Source organism: Cervus canadensis, chromosome 6, assembly GCF_019320065.1.
Source record: "Cervus canadensis isolate Bull #8, Minnesota chromosome 6, ASM1932006v1, whole genome shotgun sequence".
Taxonomy (NCBI): Eukaryota; Metazoa; Chordata; class Mammalia; order Artiodactyla; family Cervidae; genus Cervus; species Cervus canadensis.
In genome coordinates, this window is record NC_057391.1 from 71,604,328 (window position 1) to 71,627,594 (window position 23,267).

General features: G+C 39.6%; 1 protein-coding gene across 5 annotated transcripts; it reads left to right on the forward strand.

The window, feature by feature from the left end:
* Positions 1 to 180: 180 nt before the first annotated feature.
* On the forward strand, positions 181 to 22,972 carry PPP1R36 (protein phosphatase 1 regulatory subunit 36). Of its 5 annotated transcripts, none has more exons than XM_043472280.1 (11): positions 181 to 280; positions 1,086 to 1,150; positions 8,746 to 8,832; positions 9,716 to 9,813; positions 9,913 to 9,979; positions 11,877 to 11,975; positions 16,886 to 17,020; positions 21,354 to 21,396; positions 21,725 to 21,903; positions 21,993 to 22,184; positions 22,730 to 22,972. In XM_043472280.1, exons 1-11 carry the CDS (start codon positions 215 to 217, stop codon positions 22,911 to 22,913), a joined length of 1,215 nt encoding a protein of 404 aa, XP_043328215.1. In that variant the 5' UTR covers positions 181 to 214; the 3' UTR covers positions 22,914 to 22,972. The 5 variants fall into 5 exon arrangements, with proteins under 5 accessions (XP_043328215.1, XP_043328217.1, XP_043328220.1 ...); XM_043472281.1 differs by having other exon boundaries at positions 191 to 487; XM_043472282.1 differs by lacking the exon at positions 8,746 to 8,832.
* The last annotated feature ends 295 nt before the right edge of the window (positions 22,973 to 23,267 follow it).

Here is a 23,267-nt window from a genome sequence, read left to right on the forward strand (position 1 = left end):
TCGGTGGGAAGGCAAGAACTGACCCCTAAGGAAGAAACCCTCGGGCAGCTTCGCAATGAGACACCAGTGCGCCACCGCAGCCCAGGGTGTTGGCAGAGGCGGGAGCTACGCCCACCAGCCACCGCGGCGTAGGAAGCAGGGTCCCGCCCCCAGCCCCGGCCCCGCCCCCAGCCACGGTTTCCAGGCGACGCTCTGAAGCGGCCCGCTGGAGACCATGAGCACTGTCCCGGAGTTTTATTCGAGGCGGCGGCGGTGGGACTCGCACTCTGCCCAGTCGGATGTAAGTGCAGCTTCGGCCGACCCCCACCCCACGGCGGGTAGAAGGACAACCCCGCGGCCCCCGCCAACCTCCGGCGCCCGAAGGGGCTCGGTGGCTGGGCAGCGGCCTTGCCTTCCGCGCTCCCCCGGCCGGGCGCCGCCGTAGCCTGGGGCGAGCCGCACTCGAAGAGACCTGGGCAAAGTGGTCTACGAAAACCAGATGATGGAGGTGTGTTCAGCAAACGGTCAGAATTGAATTCCGGCTCCCCACGCTGATATCCAGATGTAGGGAAGTTCCACCTCACCACCTCTGATGGGTTGTCTGCGAAATAAGAAACCCTCGGAGGAAGCAGTCCTGCTCGGTCCGGCTGGGACCCCCGGAGAGGAAAGGCTCCGGGCTGGTAGCTACGCAGCCTTGGAGAGCGCGAACCTGTAGTACGCTCGCTTGCTTTTGAAGGCCTGGGTCAGGGTTACAACAGGTGCTTAACTTCTCTGAAAGATTGGGGCCGCCTTGGGCACCAGTTTATTGTGGTCTAAGTCCCAATTAATCGGTAAATAGGTATGGTGAGCCTTGAGGTGATGCAGGCTCTTAGCCTTCCGCTGTTCCTTCCCTTCCTTCCTTTCTCCCCTACTTTCCTCCCTTCCTTACTGTTTACTGAAACTACACCCCGAAATAATAAGATAAAATCCTGGCATCAAGTTAAAAAAAAAGTTTAAGGCTCTATAGCGTTAAAGAGCAAATAGAATTATTGTTAAAAGTTCATTATGACGTGTTGCTTTTAAATTGAACCTTTAATTATTTTTGCTGCAATCATTTCGTTTTACAGCAATTGGGATTGCGATTAGGTATGTGGTACTGGAAAGATGAAGCCAAAACACTTGAATTCAGAAGGTAAATTTTAACAATTTTATTATATTATAGCTTTTATGAAAATTACATGTGTTTGTGTAAAAAAAAATTCAAGCAATACAGAAGAGTACAAAGAATAAAATGAATATCTCCTAGAGATAACTATTTTGGCAGCCTTCCAGATATCACTTTCTGATGACGTTTATCAGCTGCTTCCTATGTACCAGAAACTGTGCTAATCAGTTTATTAACCCTTTGAAACAGCTGCATGTTAATCCACTTTTATATATGAAGAAACTGATGTCAAAGGGCTAAGAAGTTTGAGGAAAGCTAACTGACTTGGCCAGATCACACAACTCAGAGGTGACTAAGATGTTTTAAATCTAGGTCTACTTGGTTAACACTCTATATTATTAACTACTTTATAAAATTGCTTTTTGAGTTATAGAAATAGAGTTTTACATTAATGAGACCATGTTATACCTGCTGCAATAGACAGTAAATTTTACAAGGTAAAATTATTAGATTAGAAGAAAGAAAGTGAAAGTCACGTCCGACTCTTTGTGACCCAGGCCAGGATACTGGAGTGGGTAGCCTTTCCCTTCTCCAGGGGATCCTATCTTCCCAACCCAAGAATCAAACCCAGGTTTCCCGCATTGCAGGTGGATTCTTTACCAGCTGAGCCACAAGGGAAGCCCAAGAATACTGGAATGGGTAGCCTATCCCTTCTCCAGTGGATCTTCCCTACCCAGGAATCGAACCAGGTTCTCCTGCATTGCAGGCGGATTCTTTACCAACTGAGCTACTAGGGAAGATTAGAACTAGTTTTAATTCTCCACTGGGAAAATATTGACTCTATTAAAAGTGTTTTTGCTAAACTAACAAGACTAGCCACCATCTGCTATGCACCTGTTATGTCCCAGGCATTTGCATATTTTTCTGATTCATAAAACAGCCTTGAAAAGTGAGTGCTAATGTTTCCTCTCCACTTCATAGATAAAGAAACATGGCTCAGGGAGATTAAGCAATTAAGCCAAAGTTACATAGCCAGAACAGCAGAAATGACATTTCGAACCAAGATTTATCTGATGCCAAAGTCCTTTCCACTTTAAACAGTATCTCCCTCCAATAGACTGTAAGCCCTCAGTGGCAGGAGCTGTCTTAGTCATCTTCACATCCCTGAAGCCATCTCCAGAATTTCACAGAGTAGGCACTCACCAAATGTCTACTGAACAAGTGCATACTGTACTGAGGACATGGGGGCTGTGGGAGGGAATTTGGAGTGTCATATACCCAAATAATCTGCTTTGCAAAGTAACAACTTGATCTCAGGAGTATTCAAGTTCTATCACATCAATTTAAGACCTTGGAAATTTCTTCCATGGTTTTGCTCTCCCTCCACCTAGGGTAGGTAGACCACCTTTTACACCCACTAGCCAACAGGAGTTCACAGACATCTAGGTACTCTCAGATTCAGGTCAAGAGAAGATGACCCCTTTTCCTCTCCCCCACCTTGCAGTTCCTGGCATCTTTCCTGGATGAATGACACTGGGACTCTTACCCTTCAGAGAAGTAGTGCCCTATTCACAGGCAGAGTTTGTCTGACCTTTGCAGATTATACCCTGAGGAGGATAACTGTATCAGAATATAGCAGTATACCCATTATCTCCATGCATGAAATGACACAGTAATGGGCAGGGAAAGGGTAGTCATTATTTCTCAAGAAAAAGACCATGGAAAGCAGTTTGGAGGGAGACCTGGGTTCAAATCCTGGTTCTGCTACTAATTTGGTGGTCATAATTTGTCAAGTTACTTAGCCTTGTTAATTATAAGTTCCCTTATTCAGAAAATTAAATAATAATGCCTTCTGAGGAGTAAATGAGGGCATTGCATAGTTCATCAGCTTGCATGCCCATTTCTTTCTTATTTGTTAAAGAGGGAATACCTTGGAGACTTCCCTGGCTGTCCAGTGGTTAAGACTTCATCTTCCAATGCAGGAGCATGGGTTCAATCCTTGGTCAGGGAGCTAAGATACCACATGCCTTGGGGCCAAAAATCCAAACATAAAACAGAAGCAATATTGTAACAAATTCAATAAAGACTTTTAAAATGGTCACCATCAGAGTATCTTTTACAAAAAGGAATACCTTTATTCACAGGTGAGTTGGCCCACAAGACATGCATCTCTCTGACAGAGTGTCTGTAGTTCTATCGTTTCATGTTTCAGGTGCCTTCTACTTCCAGCTGAGAGAGAATCAGCCCCTGTCTGAGTCTTTGCTAAGGTCATGGACTCCCCTGAGGATGCACAGGAAACTATACCTTCAGAAGCCTTGGACTTATTTTTCACCATAGCCTAAGAAAAGACTCTAGTAACCCCTGAAGAGCTCTAACTGGTGTGGAAGCCAAGAGTGGTCCAACCCTCTGCATCTTAGTGATGAGTTCTAGGAGAAAATATGACTTTTTTCTCATTTGTTTCAGGGCAAAGGAAAATGGCATGATTGTTCTATAAATATCAGGAAAGCACATCAAGACAACATGGTCTAAATAGGTTGCCAGATTGAAGGGGGGACTATGAAGATTGGAAGAAAGTATGGATCTAGGTCAGACTGTGGTTTGGGAGCCAATCAGAGGTGCAATTTAAGGGACAGTTTTCAATTATTACTAGTGCTGCTGCTTAGTGATTCCAAAAGCACTGTGAGCATAGTCTGCTTTCAGAGCTATGGCAGGACACTCACAAGGAGGAATCCATCTCACCATCTGAACCAGAGGATGACTTTAGTCAAGTTAAAAACCACTCAGACAAGTGTGGGAAGGTGTTGTGTGTCCAGAGGTCATAAAAATAAAGATGAAGGTTTAGCAGTAAATGTCAGACTGTTGGCTAAGGGCGTGCACTGCCACAAGTTCCAGATGCTGAGACATGGTCAGTCTCTCTGAGCCTTAGTTCTCCATCAGTAAAATGACATCCATGTACTGGATGATTTTTTTGATGTCCTCTAACCCCAAATTCTATGGTCTTATGACTTTATAATTCTAAGTTCACTTGACTTAGTTCACAGACCTGAACTGTAAGATCCCAAATGTGTCCTTTTCCTTATCATAAGGTTCTCTCATCTCCAGTTTAACTCAGGCAAACTAATAGGGGAAGAAATGTTGAATTGTAGAGATGGATCTGAAACAAGGTTAGGAGGGAAGCAGTTTCATTTGATATTAACTGAGATTGGGTGTTTCTATATTCTCTCATCTTCTAGAGAAGAGAAACCATGGGAAGAGCTGGTGACCTGAAATTTCTTTAGCCTGGGGGGAGAGTTAACAGCCAATGGCTTATAAGTGCCCAAAACACTTTGATGGTCCAAGGGAAAACTGAAAACAGCTTTGTGTTCTTATACAGGGTGGTTATATTAATATTAATGCTGCACATTAGATATCCAGCAAGCAGAATGGACTTCACAGAGCTGTTAGAAAATGTCTGAATGTTTAGGGGAATTGACCATCTTGTTAAAGACTAAATGGTCTGTCAATAGAATGTATTGACCACACCACTTCCTCTATACCTCTATCAACATTTTTTAAGGTATGTGGGTTATATATCAGTACATTCTTTTTATTCTTGGCGGAGGAAATGGCAGTCTACTCCAGTATTCTTGCCTGGGAAATCCCATGGACAGAGGAGCCTAAAAGAAGGCTACAGTCCAAAGGTCACAAAGAGTCAGACATGACAGCATGCACGCGACACAAATTCTTGTTATTACAAAAAAAAAAAACAAACCTCAAATAATACAAAAGTATACAGCTCTCTTCATCACCACACCACCTCTCTGTCCTATCCAATCCCCATCTCTCTCTGGAGATAGCCACTATCACCATTTTGTATCCTTTCACTTCTTTTTTTCTCACCATTCCCTCAGTATTTCAGCACACCCTCCCCCTAAATACCCAATCCATGGAGACCAGTGATAAGAAGAGGACAAGAAAGAATGAAAAGTTCAGGAATCATCCACTAACCAACTTGGTGCCAATGTTCTGAAAAAAAAGAAAAAAGTCATTCCCTTGAGGTGACATATCTAAAAGTATATACATGCTTTTACATTCTAACCTAGTTTTCACTCTGAATATTGCCAGGATGTTGGCAAAAACTCCTGGAAGAAGAAAGTACCAAACTGATTAACTTTATTATTCCCATGGGAGGTATTTCTCTAAAATTATGACTGTGGGCAACCAATGCCAGAAAAAATGTAAAGGAAGTTGTTTCAAAACTTAACGTTGACAAGGAGATGATAAGAGTGTATGTTCATGCTTAGAGAATGATTAGTCTGGGGAAAAGTGCTGCTATGTACTGTATCTACACTTAAACTTAACAAAGAGACCTGTAACTGTGGGCAGAGATTAAGCTTCTAAGTCATGTTATCAGTGTGGCATTATTTCAGGCAGAAAAATAAACATCATAATCCACAATGGCTGCCAAACTAATGTATTTGGTAGACACCACAATTCTCTTAGAAAGTGCATTCTTTATAAGGCAGAAACTGCATCCTGCTGATCTTTAAAACACTTTTTTCTGTTTTCCTATTAAGCATTTCCTAATAATCCTAAGAGTCTGTGCATTGACTGTAATCAGACAATGGTTTTTTTTTTTAATTTATTTTTTTATTGAAGGATAATTGCTTTACAGAATTTTGTTGTTTTCTGTCAAACCTCAACATGAATCAGTCATAGGTATACATATACACCCCCCCACCTTTTGAACCTCCCTCCCATCTCCCACCGCATCCCACCCCTCTTGGTTGATACAGAGCCCCTGTTTGAGTTTCCTGAGCCACACAGCAAATTCCCTTTGGCTATCTATTTTACACATGGTAATGTAAGTTTCCATGTTACTCTTTCCATTCATCTCACCCTCTCCTCCCCTCTCCCCATGTCCATAAGTCTATTCTCTGTGTCTGTTTCTCCACTACTGCCCTGTAAATAAATTCTTCAGTACCATTTTTCTAGATTCCGTGTATGTGTGTTAGAATATGATAGTTATCTTTCTCTTTCTGACTCACTTCACTCTGTATAATAGGTTCTAGGTTCATCCACCTTATCAGAACTGACTCAAACGTGTTCTGTTTTATGGCTGAGTAATATTCCATTGTGTATATGTACCACAACTTCTTTATCCATTCATCTGTCGATGGACATCTAGGTTGCTTCCATGTTCTAACTATTGTAAATAGTGCTGCAATGAACAATGGGATACATGTGTCTTTTTCAATTTTGGTTTCCTCAGGGTATATACTTAGGAGTGGGATTGCTGAGTCATATGGTGATTTTATTCCTAGTTTTTTAAGGAATCTCCATACTGTCTTCCATAGTGGCTGTATCAATTTACATTCCCCCCAACAGTGCAAGAGTATTCCTTTTTCTCCACACCCTGTCCAGATGATGGCCATTCTGACCAGTGTGAGGTGATATCTCATTGTGGTTTTGATTTGCATTTCTCTGATTATGAGCAGTGTTGAGCATTTTTTCATGTCTTTGTTAGCCATCTGTATGTCTTTGGAGAAATGTCTGTTTAGGTCTTTCCCCCACTTTTTGATTGGGTTGTTTTTCTGGCATTGAGTTGTATGAGCTGCTTGTATATTTTGGAAATTAATCCTTTGTCAGTTGTTTCATTTGCTATTATTTTCTCCCATTCTGAGGGTTGTCTTTTCACCTTGCTTATAGTTTCCTTTGCTGTGCAAAAGCTTATAAGTTTAATCAGGTCCCACTTGTTTATTTTTGCTTTTATTTCCATTATTCTAGGGGGTGGGTCGTATTTCTATTCTAGGGGGTGGGTCATTATTCTAGGAGGTTGGTCATAGAGAATCTTGCTTTGATTTATGTCATCGAGTGTTCTGCCTATGTGTTCCTCTAAGAGTTTTATAGTTTCTAGTCTTACCTGTAGATCTTTAATCCATTTTGAGTTCATCTTTGTGTATGGTGTTAGGAAGTGTTCTAATTTCATTCTTTTACATGTGTGTTCAGTTTTCCCAGCACCATTTATTGAAGAGGCTGTCTTTACCCCATTGTATATTCTTGCCTCCTTTGTCAAAAATAAGGTACCCATAGGTGCATAGGTTTATTTCTGGGCTTTCTATCTTGTTCCTTTGGTCTGTATTTCTGTTTGTGTGCCAGTACCATACTGTCTTGATGACCGTAGCTTTGTGGTGTAACGTGAAGTCAGGAAAGTTGATTCTTCCAGCTCCATTCTTCTTTCTCAAGACTGCTTTGGCTATTTGGGGTCTTTTGTGTTTCCATATGAATTGTGAAACTTTTTGTTCTAGTTTTGTGAGAAATACCATTAGTAATTTGATAGGGATCACATTGAATCTATAGATTGCATTTGGTAGTATAGTCATTTTCACAATATTGATTCTTCCTACCCAGGAACATGGAATATCTCTCCATCTGTTTATGTCATCTTTGATTTCTTTCATCAGTGTCTTATAATTTTCTATGTACAATTCTTTTGTCTCCTTAGGTAAGTTTATTCCTAGATATTTAATTCTTTCTGTTGCAATGTTGAATAGGATTGATTTCCTAATTTCTCTTTCTGATTTTTCATTGTTAGTATATAGAAAATGCAAATGATTTCTGTGTATTGATTTTGTATCCTGCAACTTTGCTAAAATCACTGATTAGCTCAAGTAATTTTCTGATACTATCTTTAGGGTTTTCTATGTACAGTATCATGTCACCTGCAAACAGAGCTTTACTTCTTCTTTTCCAATCTGGATTCCTTTTATCTCTTTTTCTTCTCTGATTGCTGTAGCTAGGACTCCCAAAACTATGTTGAATAATAGTAGTGAAAGTGGACACCCTTGTCAGACAACACTTACTTTTGATATTACAGCAATGCCTGACACAGAGTATGGCCTCAGTATATATTTATTGTTGCTTAATTGTGGTCCATTGTTAGTTAGGCCCATTACTGCTCAATAATGGTTGTACAAAAACTAAAGAGTCTAAGAAACCCTGAGTTACGTAAAGGTCCTGAAACCTTCTTAGAGATAATCAAGCTTTTAGAAGAGTCCACAGCGATGACAACTGAGTCCTGCTCGGGAGGCAGGACTGCCTGGTGAGTAAGCACATGGCTCTGTAGCTAGAGAACTGGCTCCAGTTCTGGCTCTGGCACTTGCTAAGTGATCTTGGTCAGTTTACCTGATCTCTTTCTAAAATTCAGTCTTTCTCATAATGGACAAATTGTGACAGTAGTAATATTTTCCTCATAGAGTTGCTGTGAGGATTGAATGATATCATACTTCGAAGCACTTTGCACATAACAAGTACTCAGTAAATAAAAAAAAATCCTTCCAAATTGATCACAAGCCTTCTATTTCTTGTGAAGTTACAGCTGGATTTTCAGATGAAATGTTTTGTTTATGGTGATATTCTGGGGTCTAGTGATATGTAGATGCTGAATACAAAGTCTGATTTTTTCATTTTTTCCTCGGTGGTTGTTCCACATGTGAATACATGGATTAAGTGTGGATGTGCCTCCGATTCTCTCCAGGACACACAATACGTATCAGTCCTAAGGTTCCATGAGCCATGGCAATGCTCTGATTAGTTTCTCCCAAGAAAAGATGAAGTTCCTAATTTTCTCATTTCTATTACAGTTTTACACCTGCAGTAGAACTCAAGGAAAGAGGAAAGAAAGGCAAAGCAGTTCACTTTGTTGAAATTGATGGTCCAGCTTCAGACAGGTAGCTTAACTACCACCATGGCAGTGTTGCTAATAGTGCCTCTTAGCAGAATGGCTTAAGCCTCTACAAACTCTTAAGAAAATATCACTCCCATCATCTTAAGTTGAAATGTAAATACGCATCAAGGAAAGAACATGCCCTATTTCAGAATTATGATGGGAGTTAGTCATCCCAGTGTATCCTTGTGATAATTTGGCTACAAATGAATTTTCAGCTTCTTATACTTCTAAAAAGAATTGAAAAGGATAGATGTGCCAAAAATAGATGAGCTAAATGTTCTATTTTGGGTGAAATTGATATTTTCATTTTATGTCAGGCAGTATGCATTCCTCCTATCCCTAGCATAGTATATGCAATGTTTAATAAAATATATTCCAAAATGATCCTACATTAAATGAAACCCACGCATAACACTCAGGGTCTTCTTACTTTATAGTAAATACTTTCTGTGCCTCAGGATAGATTAAATACAACTAAAACCTTTCAAAGGACTACTAAAGGGCTTCCCTGGGGATTCAGTGGTAAAGACTCCACCTGCTGTGCAGGAGATTCGAGTTCCATCATCCCTGATCCGGGGAGATCCCACATGCTGTGGAGCAGCTAGGCCCATGTCCCACAGCTGTTGAGCCTGTGTTCTAGAGCCTGGGAGCCATATCTGCTGAGCCCATGTGCTGCAACTGCGGAAGTCCAGGTGCCCTAGAGCCTGTGGTCCCCAACAAAAGAAGCCCTGGCAATGGGAAACCTGCTCACCACAACTAAAGAGTAGCCCCTGCTTGTGCAACCAGAAAACCCCTTGCAGCAACAAGGACCCAGCATAGCCAAAAATTTAAAAAAAAAAAAATTTTTTTAAAGCACTACTAGAGACTGTCATGTCCCCTAACAGGTTGACAGATAAACGGTTTGCTCTAAGAGATGATAAGTCACCCAGAGGCTTGGAGAAACGGAGTCAGCAGGGCAACGTTACACTCCACGATGCTAAATGTGAGTAACTGTGTCATCACCCTTACATGTGTTCCCTGGTGTCAGCCTCTAAGGCAGCAGTTTGTTCCTCTTTCAACTGTCCATCTTCTCTCCCTTCAGTTGTGGCTTTGCTTTTACTACAAGATACTGAGATGCCGCGTATCTGTTCCTTTACAACATTTATGAGGTATGTAATGCTTGTGAGACATTTTAGATCTTTTATCTTTTATTTTGAAGTCATTCCATCTGATAAATGATGAAAAATCTGAGTTTAGGAGAAAGAGCTGGCTCTATGCTAGCCATCCTCTCAGGATTCTGTTTCAAAGACTGAGACCAAAGGGAGAAAAAGTCAGGTCACAGGAGCCCAAAATAAAGTCAAGGAGTATGGAGAGCATATTGTCAGAGTTCCAGCAAGTATGCACTGTGTGTATGTTAGTTAAAGGGTATGCTCACTTACTGAAGATCAGTGTTCTCCACTAGTTAAGTCTGGCAGCCCCAAGTGCTAGGTGTGTGACTCTGGCAGAGCTTCTTGTCCTTCCTAAGTGTCAGTTTCCTCAGATACAAGTTTGGAAGTCCTGGTGTCGCAGGTAGCTGTGCGTGGAAGGTGCTCCACGTGACAGCTGCACTTGCGACTGCTCAGTGGAAAATGGGTGTCCTGAACTGTGGGAGTGCCCTCAGATTACCTCAGCATTCAGTGAAGACCATTCATGGCAAACATCTGAGAGTCTCTGCCTGATGCTTTCTTTATTCTATGGCAGGAGCACCCTTGCCCCTCAGGGCAAGCTTGGGGCACTAGGGAGTCAGCGTCCCAGAAACAGCCTCCAGTCAGTGATGTGCTGGAGGGAAAGTTGGCAGATAAATAGCCCACCTTCCCCCTGTCAGGATAACTCTTGAGTTTTCTGCACTGTCTCCCAGAGTCCCCCATGGGACTGAACTCCACAGTGATAATGAACTTGTTAGCACCCCTTTTCTGTCTCACCTCTCCGCTGCCTTACTGATGTTTACTCTGGTCACTTCCAAGTAAACTACTTACTCTCATATCTGTTTCATGCACGTTTCTGAGAGAACCCAGCCTAGGACAGGTAATTATTAATATCGTGGAAAAAAAAGTCTGCACTGCTCATCTTCATCTTGCTCTCAAGGTATGGTTAAGGAAAGCATGCCACAGTAAACGTTTCCATCTGGGGCTAGAAAGGAAGCAGCAAAAATTTTGTAAGAATATTTGGAAAGAAAACAAAGGCTTTTGGTTTTAAAGCACATGATGTAGGACTGTAAATCAATGCAATCTTTTTGGAGAGCAAAACTTATATGAAACTTTAATGTACAGATATTCTGTGTCCTAGCCTTTTCACTTCTAGGAAGTTACTAAAAAATGTGGCTATGAGAATGATTACTGCAGCAATGTCTATAATATTTTTTAAAAACCCAAATATCCATCAGTATAGGATTAAATTATGAGCTACAGAATACTTTATCCAGCTGTTGAAAAAAATGAGAAAAATCTGTACATGGTATCATGGAAAAGAGGTCCATCCTACACAGATAAGTGACAGAAGCAAGTTTCAAAGACTTGTGTATACAGCATTGTCCCATTTGTTAGAAAAAAATTTAAGGCATATATTCATGCATATGTATGTGTGTTGGTAGGGAAGGACCTTATATGTGATTGTCTGTGCTCTAGAAAGGTTAGGATGGATTCATGCCAAACTCTTAACAGTGGATTCCTCTAAGGAGTAAGATGGTGACCTAAAGAGTGAGGGGAGAGCCTTTTTACCTCATACATTTGTGTACATTTTTTAAGCAATAAAGTTACCTATAGTATAAAAACTTTTAAAAAATGAAAACTAATTGATAAGCAAAATTGTAATTCAATTGTGACCTCCTAAAAAGTTTTGTTTATAAAAGTCAGATTTCTTATATCTTCAACAGTTATAGTAGATAGAATTTTAAATGTAAATTAATTGTGTGATGGGTATGCTGACATGTGTTTCTACTTCTTCTTGTGTTGTGTGCCTATGTATTTTTTTATGACTAGCTTCATGATTGAAATACATTGTCATTATTTTCTTTTAATCTCCTCATAGGAATAAGAATCTTGACAATTTCCTTATGGCATTGTTGTACTACTTATATTATTACTTGGAAAAAATCTCACAGGAAAAGAAACCCAAAAGCTATATGATGTAAGTAGAATTTTATAGTGCATTAAAAAAAATTGATTTATTTATTTCTGGCTGAGCCTCGGGGCTTCCAGGATGTTAGTTCCCCACCAGGGACTGAACCCAGGGCCCTGGCAGTGAAAGCACCAGTCCTAACCACTGGACCACCAGGAAATTCCCCATAGTGCACTTCAAAGCTTTATCACTGCCAGTATTAAAACTAACTTTTGTGTAGGCTACAGAGATGATGGAAATTGAGAAATCTTGGATTATTAAGATAAAATGTTATTTAGTATTTCTAAAATAAAAAATAAAATGTTTATTATTATTAAACATTTTATAGGGAGGAGTTCTCCAGTTTTTTTTTTTTTTTTGAGTTCTCCAGTTTTAATGCTCACTGAATAATTCAGATGGGTATTCTGTTAACTAAATATTCCAAATAATATAGACCAGCACTGCCCAATAGAAGAGTATGCTCAACTTTTGAGAGCTATGTATGTAATTGAAACTTTTCTGATAGCTATATTTTCAAATTGTAAAAAGATACAGGTGAAATTAATTTTAACAAGGTATTTTATTTAATCCAGTGACTCAAAAATATAATCATTCCAACTTGTAGTCAATGTTAGGAAGTTATTAATAAAATACTTTGCTTTTATTTAGCAAGTTTTTGAAATGAGGTCTATTTTATAATATTCCTCAATTCAGAGGAATTGAACAATGTGGATATAGATATTATTTCTGTTTTTCATGCTTACAAAGTTCTTGCTAAAGCATTTGTAAGCATCTAATTAAAAAAAACTAAGAATTAAAAAAAATTAACGGGTTTGACCCAAATGATTTTCTGCATTACAGAAGAAAACAAGATTTCTTAGGCTACATATGAAGAATTTAATCACTTTAGGTGGAGGTGGCTCAGAGCTATACAGGGCAAGAATCTGGGAACTCAGCGTCCCAAGCGGAACAATGCCTCTCAGGCATGGTGACCTTTGCAAGCCATGAAACTTTCCCAGTGCCCTCCCCAGTACATGTGGAACCAACCCAATGATTTAGCTCTTAGAAATGTTGGATAGGAGTCATCAGTTTGTTGCTGTGGAATGTTTTCAAAATGCAAAATCCTTGCACATAAACAAGCAGCCTAAAAAAAAAAAAAAACAAAAAAAAACAAGCAGCCTGAGAAACATTTTGTGGACAGATGAATGTATTGGGATAGCAGTTTTCTAAGGAACCAAATAAATAATTCAAACATTGCTGCTCCAGTAAAGCCATTATAATATGCAACATCCAGCAGAGCAGCCAGAGATTATGAAGTGTTTCTATGGTAGCAGAGGGGCTCAAGCTAGCCGTGGGCTCAGAAACTTTGAGGAGTCTTACTGTTTCCAAAGATGAAATTTATTAGACTTTGATAGCATATTAGCTTTTATTTTGTATGGTGTTTTCAAATTCTGTAGATTATTGCTACTCAAGTCAGAGACATTGTTTTGGTTCTTAAGCTATAAGAATAGATAAAAGAAAGGTTTCTTAGTTATTTTTGAAATGTACTAAAATTATAGAACCCAGTAATATTTGGTTGGGGGTTCCTTGGTGGCTCAGATGATAAAGAATCTGCCTGCAGTGCAGGAGACCTGGGTTCAATCCCTGGGTTGGGAAGATCCCCTGGAGAAGGGAATGGCTACACACTCTAGTATTGTTGCCTGAAGAATTCCATGGACAGAGTAGTCTGGGGGCTACAGTCCATGGGGTTGCAAAGAGTCAGACACAACTGAGCGACTAACACTCACCTTTTTTTTCAGTGATATTTGTATATTTTCATAGAATGAATCAGTTACAGAATGACTGAAAAATTCAAGCCTTAAAAGTAATGGTTCTGTGGTGTGATTCTAAAAAAGCATAACTTCATTTTCAAGTTTCCATTAGTTGATTGGTTTATTTATTAAAATAGAAACAAATTAAATTACATTGAGATATCTGGGCATAATTTAAAAATTAATTTCAGTCAAAATAATGAGGTCTAACAGAGAGATAATAGTTAGCACTCACTTTCTTTTTTTTATTTATTTATTTATTTTTTAATTAGTTGGAGGCTAATTACTTCACAAGCACTCACTTTCAGTTATTGTCCAGATTAGATAAGATAATACATTTTATCCTAACCTAGTGGTTGGCACTTGGAAGGAAAGCCTATAACCTGTGAGAGGTGAGTGGGAAGAGATATAGAAAGATGTCAAAGATACACTTAAGATGTCAAAGATACACTTTGATGATCTTAGATGACTAAAAGACCTCATTCCAGAAGAAGAAGCCTTATCCCCATTTTACCGATGATGAGGCTAAGGCTCAGAGAGTTTAAATAGCTGGCTGGAGGTTACCTGCCAAGTTAGTGGTGGAGCTGAGACCGGAACGCACGCCTCTGACTCCGCAGTCTGTCTGTCCCTCACTAGTCAGATTGGCTTTCTGTCGCTAAGGCTATCCATTTGTAATTAGAATTAGGACTTACAGCTTCCGAACAAAGGCTCAATTATGTATGCAGTTTTAAACATCATAAGTATTTTCAAGTTGTTACAAGCTTCAGAATTATAATTTTTAATGTTGGCATAACGTTCCATCAAGCCACTGTATGTTAGTGACTTATAGAGCTGCCTGTTAAGAAGCAATGTAGTGTAGTGATAACGGCACAGACTTTGGTGCCTGGCTTAAATCCCACAGGGACTCATATGTTAGATCCTTGTCAAGTCCTTAAACAGTAACTGGCTGTGTTACTCCAGCCTGTATTACTATTCCTATTATCCCTCCATTTTATATATTTTTGGAGTCTCCAGTTTTTCTGATAGACATAAATAATTGCATTGATATCTTCATATGTTACATTTCTCCCCTAACTTTGGATGATTTTTTAAAAAGAAATTTCCAGGAGAGATTGTTGGATCAAAACTTATGACTAATTGTGTGGCACTTGAAATTATTACCAAAATTTTTTTCCAGAGGATTATACCTGGGTTTGTTTTAAATGCTAGGCTCTACCCAGACTTAATGGAACCAAAATCTGAAAGAGGAGTTGACATTGGAAATTTGGACTTCTAGCAAATACCCCAGGTGAAATTTTTTACACTATTAAGACTTGAGAACCATTTGCCCAAACATTTCAAACCATTTCTTCATTGTTGTTTGGTTTGCTTTGTTTTCAGCAGCGAAAGGAGAGCTTAACTATTGGCAGATCTGGCAAAGTAGAGGTAAAGGCTGAAGGTGGTGCTTCTGAAGGAAACAGGGAGGCAGGAAACAGTGATGGTCACTGGGGTGCTCGTGGGAGCGTGTGTGTTGGGTTATATGATATTTGGGCATTTAAAGTTGGAACCCACTTTTATCTTTTGCAGAAGCTCATGTTATTCTTATGACTCACAGGCCTTCTCACCATGTGTGATAAAGTTTTGTGCTTAGAAACCTCTATGTTCTCCTTAAACCCACTCCCTTTCCCCACAGCTTATCCTCCTGTGGTTAGTCTAGTGGTTAACAACAGAAGGGCCAGTATGCTGTTCCTGTTGTTTAAAGTGCATTTCATCTGGTTTAAATCTTTCTGAAAACAAAAGGGCAGGAAACAAGATAGTGACACTTCATTTTTCAATAGCAACCACTGGAATATATTGTCGGCAATATTGTTTCCTACTGTATTGTACTGCAAAGCTTCTAAAATTAGGCTTCAGACATGCTATAACCTAAAAACAGATTGTCTTTTAGAAAGTACATTTGCAATTCAATTGGATGGGGCTGTGTTTTACTGGGAAGCAGGAAGGTGATTGTAATTGATGCCAGAGTTCCCAGAGTAGTTCCTCACTAGTGCCTTTTTAGCAAATAAAGAACTGAGGGTGGACAAATGTTGAGTAGTTCAAACATTGAGCCCCCAAACGTAGTAGGAACGTCAGAAAACCCATAGGCAGCTAAGGTGGGAAAGTCTCCATGGCTGTTATAGCGAAACAGCAGGAAAGTGGGCTACTCACTGCCTCAGAAACTAGGATAGGGAATTTGTTACTTGAGCTGTTCTCAATTAGGACTGTCTGTGTATAAAATTAAGGGTACATCAGTTCAGTTCAGTCTCTCAGCCGTGTCCGACTCTTTGAGACCCCATGGACTGAAGCACACCAGGCCTCCCTGTCCATCACCAACTCCTGGAGTTTACTCAAACTCATATCTATTGAGTCCGTGATGCCATCCAATCATCTCATCCTCAGCCCCTTTTCCTCCCGCCCTCAATCTTTCATAGCATCAGAATCTTTTCAAATTAGTCAGCTCTTTGCATCAGGTGGCCAAAGTATTGGAGTTCAATCCTTCCAACGAACACTCAGGACTCTCAAGAGTACATAGCACAGTATATAAAGAATCTTTAAAAAATGAATACTCAGGACTTCCCTGGTGGTACACTGGATAGGAACCCCCCTGTCACTGCAGAGGACACAGGTTTGATCCCTCATCTGGGAAGATCGCTCAGGCTGCAGAGCAACTAAGCCCATGAGCCACAACTACTGAGCCGACGCTATAGAGCCTGTGCCCCGCAACAAGAGAACCCAATGTAATGAGAAGCCCTCACACTGCAATGGAAGAGTAACCCTTTGCGACTAGGGAAAGCCCGTGTTCAGGACCGAAAACTCAGCACAACCAAAAATAAATAAATTAATAATATTCGGCATAAACTGGAGATGCTGATTACAATGATAAATGTCAAGGACTTGGAGGACCTTCCTCTGCCCCAGCTCAAATAAAAAAAAAGAAACGATAAGTGAAATGTGTTGACTCACTTCTGTTTCTTTCAAACTAGTTTATACTTCTGACTTTTCACTAGTTGATAAAGACATTTACCAAATTAATCCAGATTATTGTTTTTCTTTTCAGGGGGCCTTGTAGAGAAAAAAGAAATTAATCCAGATTTTTGTTTTTCTTTTCAGAGGCCTTGTAGAGAAAAAAGAAATGGAAATGATTATCAGTAAGTTAGAAGCAGCACAGAAATACTTGGCACAGAAATACTGTGTCCTCGTCCTGGGCTTGGGAATGCCTGATAAGCATCACATGAGCTGCGGAAAGTAAGCACCCATTTAGATCTTCACTTGTGTGTATATCCACATCCTTACGACCCTTAACTTTGACTTTTGGTGCCCTTGAGAAAGGCTTATTCTTTGTTGTACAGAATAAGTGGGCTCAACTGAGACTGTCCCAAACTCACGTAATGTAGTGTTGGGGAGAGAAGTGAGTCCAGGAAGAACCCCAGAATCTCAGCTGATTTTTTTTTTCTTTCTTTCAATTAAAGTTGATTTACAATGCTGTGTTAGTTTCTAGTGTGACAGGTATTTTAACAACCTGCTACCACTTGGGTTTAAGTTTCTTTCAGATTGAATAGGATTGAAACATATACATTACCATATGTAAAATAGATAGCTAGTAGGAAGTTGCAGTATACACAGGGAGCTCAGCCTGGTGCTCTGATGACCTAGAGGGGTGGGATGAGGAGGGACGTTCAAGAGAGAGGGGACATATGTTTACTTACTTCTGATTCACGTTGTTGTATGGCAGAAACCAACACAATATTATCAAGCAATTATCTTCCAAATAAAAGAGTAAGAACAGTAAAAGTAAAAAAATTCTCTCAAATTATATCAGCTCAATGAAATCTTGCTTTCCTGTTGCCAGACAAGGGCTACTTGGCTGCCTTGGGTAAGAAGCCGAGTGATGGGCCAGTGTTGAAGTGGGTATTGGGTGTGTCCTCTGCCCTTCTGCTGCTTGTTTTTTAGAAACAGTTGTGGGTATGAGTAAGGTAGGAGTAGTAAAATGACCCCATTTGTGGAAGGATATTTTTTACCTTAGGAATGACAGTTTATAATAACTAATATAATTAAAATTTTAAACTGTCATATCACAGGAAAGTTGGGGATCACAGGAGAGAAAATTCCAATCCTTAACCCAAAATCTCCCTCTCTGAGTACTAATTTCACAATAGGCTCAAGACCCGTCTCTGGTCATGGTCAAACTTTTAAATTTTTTTTTAAACTTTATTGGCAAAGAACCCAATACATAATTTCTCTTGTCTCCACATTCCCCCACATTTTTCAAAATACAAATATTTGTATTGTATATACTTTTTTGTGTTCCACATTTTTTCTGTGAGCCTTATTCTAGTATTCTGCTTATATAATTTCACCTACTACTTTGAATAGCGCTGTGGTTATTCTGTCATATAATGTACCAGTTTGCTTAACCATTCCTCTTATGTACGCTTGTGTAGTTTCAGTTTTTATGCTTTCTGTTTTAACATTGAATATCTTTATATAAGTAACTTTGTTCATTTGCGCTGTTTTTTTGTTGTTGTTATTCAGTCACTGAGTCATGTCTGACTCTTTGCCATCTCATGGATTGTAGCACGCCAGGTTTCTCTGCCCTCCACTATCTCCCAGAGTTTGGTCAAATTCATGTCCATTGAGTCAGTGATGCCATCTAACCATCTCATTCTCTGCTGCCCCCTTCTCCTTTTGCCTTCAATCTTTCCCAGCATCAGGATTTTTTCCAGTGAGTCAGCTCTTCACATCAGGTGGTCAAAGTATTCTAGCTTCAGCTTCAGCAAGTCCTTCCAATGAATATTCAGGGTTGGTTTTCTTTAGGATTGACTGGTTTGATCTCCTTGCTGTCCAAGGGACCCTCCACAGTGTTCTCCAGCACCACAGTTCAAAAACATCAGTTCTTCAGCACTCAGCTTTTTTTATGGTCCAACTCTCACATCGGTGCATGACTACTGGAAAAACCATAGCTTTGACTATGTGGACCTTTGTCAGCAAAGTGATTTCTCTGCTTTTTAATATGCTGTCTAGATTTATCAGGAATAAAGTGGCTAGGCCAAAGTAGAAACTCAGTTGTGGCTGTCTGGTGGTGAAAGTAAAGTCCAATGCTGTAAAGAACAATATTCCATAGGAACTGGAATTGGAGTTGAAAGGAAAAATATAACAAATCTAGACAGCTTCCTAGTATCTTTTCCTCTTCTTTAAAGGACACTAATCCCATTATGGGGCCACATCCTCTTGACCTCATCTAAACTCAGTTATCCCCCAAAGGCCCCAATTCCAATTATCATCACTTTGGAAAGGTTTTAAGGGCTTCAACATATGAATTAGGGTGGGGGAAAGACACATTCCATCTATAACAGGGTTAAAAGAACACTCTAAAAAACATTTTTAAGTACATTTTTATTACATTGTATTTTTTTATACAAACTTTTAAAAGAACTCATGTTTATAAGTGATTGCCTCAGTACATTACCTAGAGATGTTGGTCTTTCTGCCATTGTGGGCCATGTCACCTGCTTTGGAGAATAATCAGTTTTTTAGCTCACTACCCCCATTCACGTAACAAATTTTATATAGGCCAAATTGCTGAACAATGGATATTGAGTAAAACAGATTATAACATGACTTTACCAGAAAAAGTTGTTAATCGGCCATGGGTGTTGATTATATCCTTGCATGAAGTTTGTATTGCTCTTTTTGGTTGTTTTTATTTAGAGAAGATAAGGACAATGTTTTTGCCAGTTATGAGTTATGAACTGATTTTAACATTATTTAACTTCTTCCTGTTGTGAACAAGCTTCTATTTTGTGTATTTTCTGACTTTTTTTTCTAATGTATGCATACTTAATGTTGGACTAGAAGACCTTATGCTGTTTATCTCTGGAGATAAAGATTTCAGTAGAACCAGTAATTTAGCGGCTGTTAATTTAGTGCTTTCATGATTTTTGAGAAGTAGGAGGACATGTCTTTCTGTTCTAAATACATCTGTGAAATCCTGATATTACAAAAGCTTCAGCAAAATTTTGATGAACTTGTTGAGTAAAAGTGCTGTGTTTTCCGGGATAGATGAGAAAACCTCCAAATGGCACAAGCCCATGGAACTGGATTTGATCTTTGGTTATGGCCAATTCTGGCTCCAACCCCACCTCTACACTAGAAGACATACCCTCCTCCTCTGCGCTCAGGGCACGTGTCATCTGACTGGCGGTGGGGATGGGAATGGGGACAAAGAGGTTTCTTTGAAGCTCAGGTGCTTAAGTCATCTTTAAGTCCTTCTTCCCAACCCTTACCTTCAGTCACTTGCACCAAGGCCTCTTTTCCCTCCCCCAAGCACATGCCTTTGAAATTTCTCTTCCCTTGTACAGAGCAGGCCTTGACCATCTTTTAAACCTAAGGCTGCAGGGGTCCTAGTGGGAACACAGTTTTTTTTTCTCTCCCTAGCCCAGAACCCCATGGCTCTAGGCTTTACACACCTTCAGGAATGACTGAAAATATGATTTGGTTTAGAGCTAAGAGTCTCATTTAGCATGAAGGAAAAAGAAACCACATAACAGACCATGACAGTCTCTGAGTTTACCAACAGCCTGGCTTCCCCCTCTTTCCTTTGGATTTCACCCTCACGGGTAAATGTAAGCCCTCTTTGTTGACCAGCATGGCAGCCACTTACCGCCTGTGGCTACTGAGTGCTTGGGATGTGGCTGATCCACATTAATATGTGCTATAAGTATAAAATATGCACTGTACAAACAGTTTAAAAGTGAATAAAATAGCTCACTGATAACTTAAAATATTGATTATATATTGAAATGATAATATTTGGGGGTAAAATAAGTATATTATTAAAATTAATATCACCTGTTTCTTTTTACTGTGACTCCTAGAAGGTTTTAAGTCACATTTGTGGGTTGTATTATATTTCTTCTGGATTACGCTCTTATCAACCTGTGTCTGTTTTGTTTCTGACTCTTTTTGTATCCAATAGCCATAACCACTGTTTGAGATTTTTTTTTTCTTTATTTTAAAGTCAGTCTCTAGTTCTTTATTTCCATTCCTGCTAACACCTTGTGTTACCTCTTCACCACTGTTTCCCTCTTCTCACCTCCTGGACATACACTTTACCAGATATATTTGGAAGAATACATTTCCTCGCTGGCTTGTTTATCCTGAATTTATACTCATTATGTATATCTTGAATTTCTATTAATTTATTTTAGCTTTTTCTATGAGTCCCACTTTATTTTTTTTAATAAAGTGTAGTTAATTTACAATGTTGTGTTAATTTCTGCTGTACAAAGTGATTCAGTCACATAAACATCATTTTTCATGTTCTTTTCCATTATGGTTTATCACAGGATATATTGATTAACCAAACACTAGGGGTTTTGAGCTGGGTAACCTCGGAAGTTGAAGAAGACGACATTGGCACTCATTCACAGTGCCTTTTTGATAGCGTTTATGTGAGTAAATAGTTATGAGATCATTGGTAATAATCTGCAAAGAGCCCTTTTGAAGATAAAGGATTGCCTAGATCACTGAAATATTGAACTTCCCTTTTAACCTATAGTTGTGATTTGTTTTATTTCAGGGGAAAAATATCAGATACACAAAAAGACTGGAAATTCTTTGAGGTGAGTTACTTACCTTTGGGGACTCTGCTCTTTGACATGAAACATGAAGTATAGCAATAACCAATAGTTACTTTTCAGGCACATATTTTTAGTAAATATCTTCTAAAAAGGATCCTAATAAGCTGTGTGCCATTCCTTAAATCTTTGGTCTGATTTTCCTCCTGCAAAAGTGAGTACGTGTATAAGTTCCCACAGCTCTTCAGGCATGTGGAGAGAGTGGGTCATCTTGGTTTGCGTCTCCTTAGCGGTGTTCCATAGACAGGAGTTTCCCATGTCATTTTTCATGTCATTGCTGTGGACTGTGATTCTTGTCTGTCTTCTGTCGTAGTCCTTTTATACATTCTGTACATATGTAGCCTGGATTGTCTTCCGACGTCAACACTTCACAGAGATTGAGGAAGAAATAGGAAGGCTCTTTCGTTCCAACATGTTCAACATTCCTCGAAGGAAGCGCGAGGATGAAGAGTCAGGAGGGGAAAAGAAGCGCATGACTTTTGTACAATTCAGGTATGACCTTTTGACTCTCCTAAGTTCAAGGACGTTGCTAGAAAACAGGATGATGTGACCTAAATGTCATCCCTGCTTCTCCCTGCCAGGAGAATGATGGCAAAACGCCCAGCGATTAAAAAAGCCATTCACATGCGCTCTCCAGTCATGTCCACTCTGCTGCCCTCTCTCAGAGAAAAAGCTCAGAATGTCTCTGAGAAAAAGTACCGTCAAATAGGCACGAAATTCCCAGCCCAGATGCAAGAGCCCAGGGAAACTCTGGACTCTTTGCACATGCCAATGTAAGTGGCCCCAGGGGAGAGGAAGGAGAGACGGAGAGTTGTGTGTGGCTTCCTAGTTGGGACCCAGGAGGGGCAGGGGCTCAGACACAGTGCTTCTGCCAGAAAGTTGAAAAAAGGTGGAAACACAGTCTTCCCACCATCCCTGGCTCCTGTCCACCTGTTTTCTTTCCAGATCAGCTCTTGGTATCCGCATCTAGGCTAGAAAAAACTAGAAAGTTATACTAGACTTCAAACAGTTTTAATTTGGTGAAGTGAGTAGCAGACTTTGTAAGACTGAGGTTTTCCCATTAGAAGAGTAATCTTTGGGAAATGTGGTACAAAATCTTGCTCGGTGTCAAGTTTTTGGACCCATATTTAAGACTACAGTGGTGGTTCATAGAAATAGGGAAAGCTTAAAAAAAGTAATAGGTGCATAAATCTGTGTGGGGGGGTGTGTGTGTGTGTGTATCAGTCTTAGCTTTATACACATACAAAGCACCACCTTAGTTGTGCCTTAGTCTTTGACCTCAGCAAAGATTCATCTATACCAATAATTCTTTCCACAGAGTTGGCATCTTGGGGGAGCCTCGATGTCAGTTCAACCCCCATACCCTTATCCCCCTTGATCCAGAAGAAAGCATGAAGTCTGGGAAATCGTCTTCCCTGATAGAAAGAAATAACTTGAGGATTCAGGATACACTGGACTTAGTCATGAGAACACTGTCCTCTCAAACAACATTCCCTAAATAATCTATACATTCCACTTCTGTAGTTAATTCTTATATTTGAAGTAAACTACTTTGACTTAATCACTTATATAAGACTAATGTTTATTATTAAACTTTAAATCTTATCCAAATTATTTTGCTAACAGTTCAACAGTAGACTAAAGAATTCTAGGAAGCTTTTGAAAAGCTCATTTTTCTATATTTAATAGTTTGTTTTGTTAATTATTTACTTTCTTGGCTTTACCATGACTATTTAGAGTAATGTATTAGGACATTTGCCTTTTTATACTGCTCAATGAACAATGCAAAGAAGTAGAAGAAAACAATAAAATGGGAAAGACTAGAGATCTCTAAGAAAATTGGAGCTATCAAAGGA

Excerpts from the sequence above, each read along its gene's own strand:
- PPP1R36 (XM_043472280.1), top strand. The coding sequence starts at position 215 with ATGAGCACTGTCCCGGAGTTTTATTCGAGGCGGCGGCGGTGGGACTCG. Across the intron at positions 1,151-8,745 it reads AAAACACTTGAATTCAGAAG|TTTTACACCTGCAGTAGAAC; the intron begins GTAAATTTTAAC and ends TTTCTATTACAG. Across the intron at positions 21,904-21,992 it reads ATGACTTTTGTACAATTCAG|GAGAATGATGGCAAAACGCC; the intron begins GTATGACCTTTT and ends TCTCCCTGCCAG.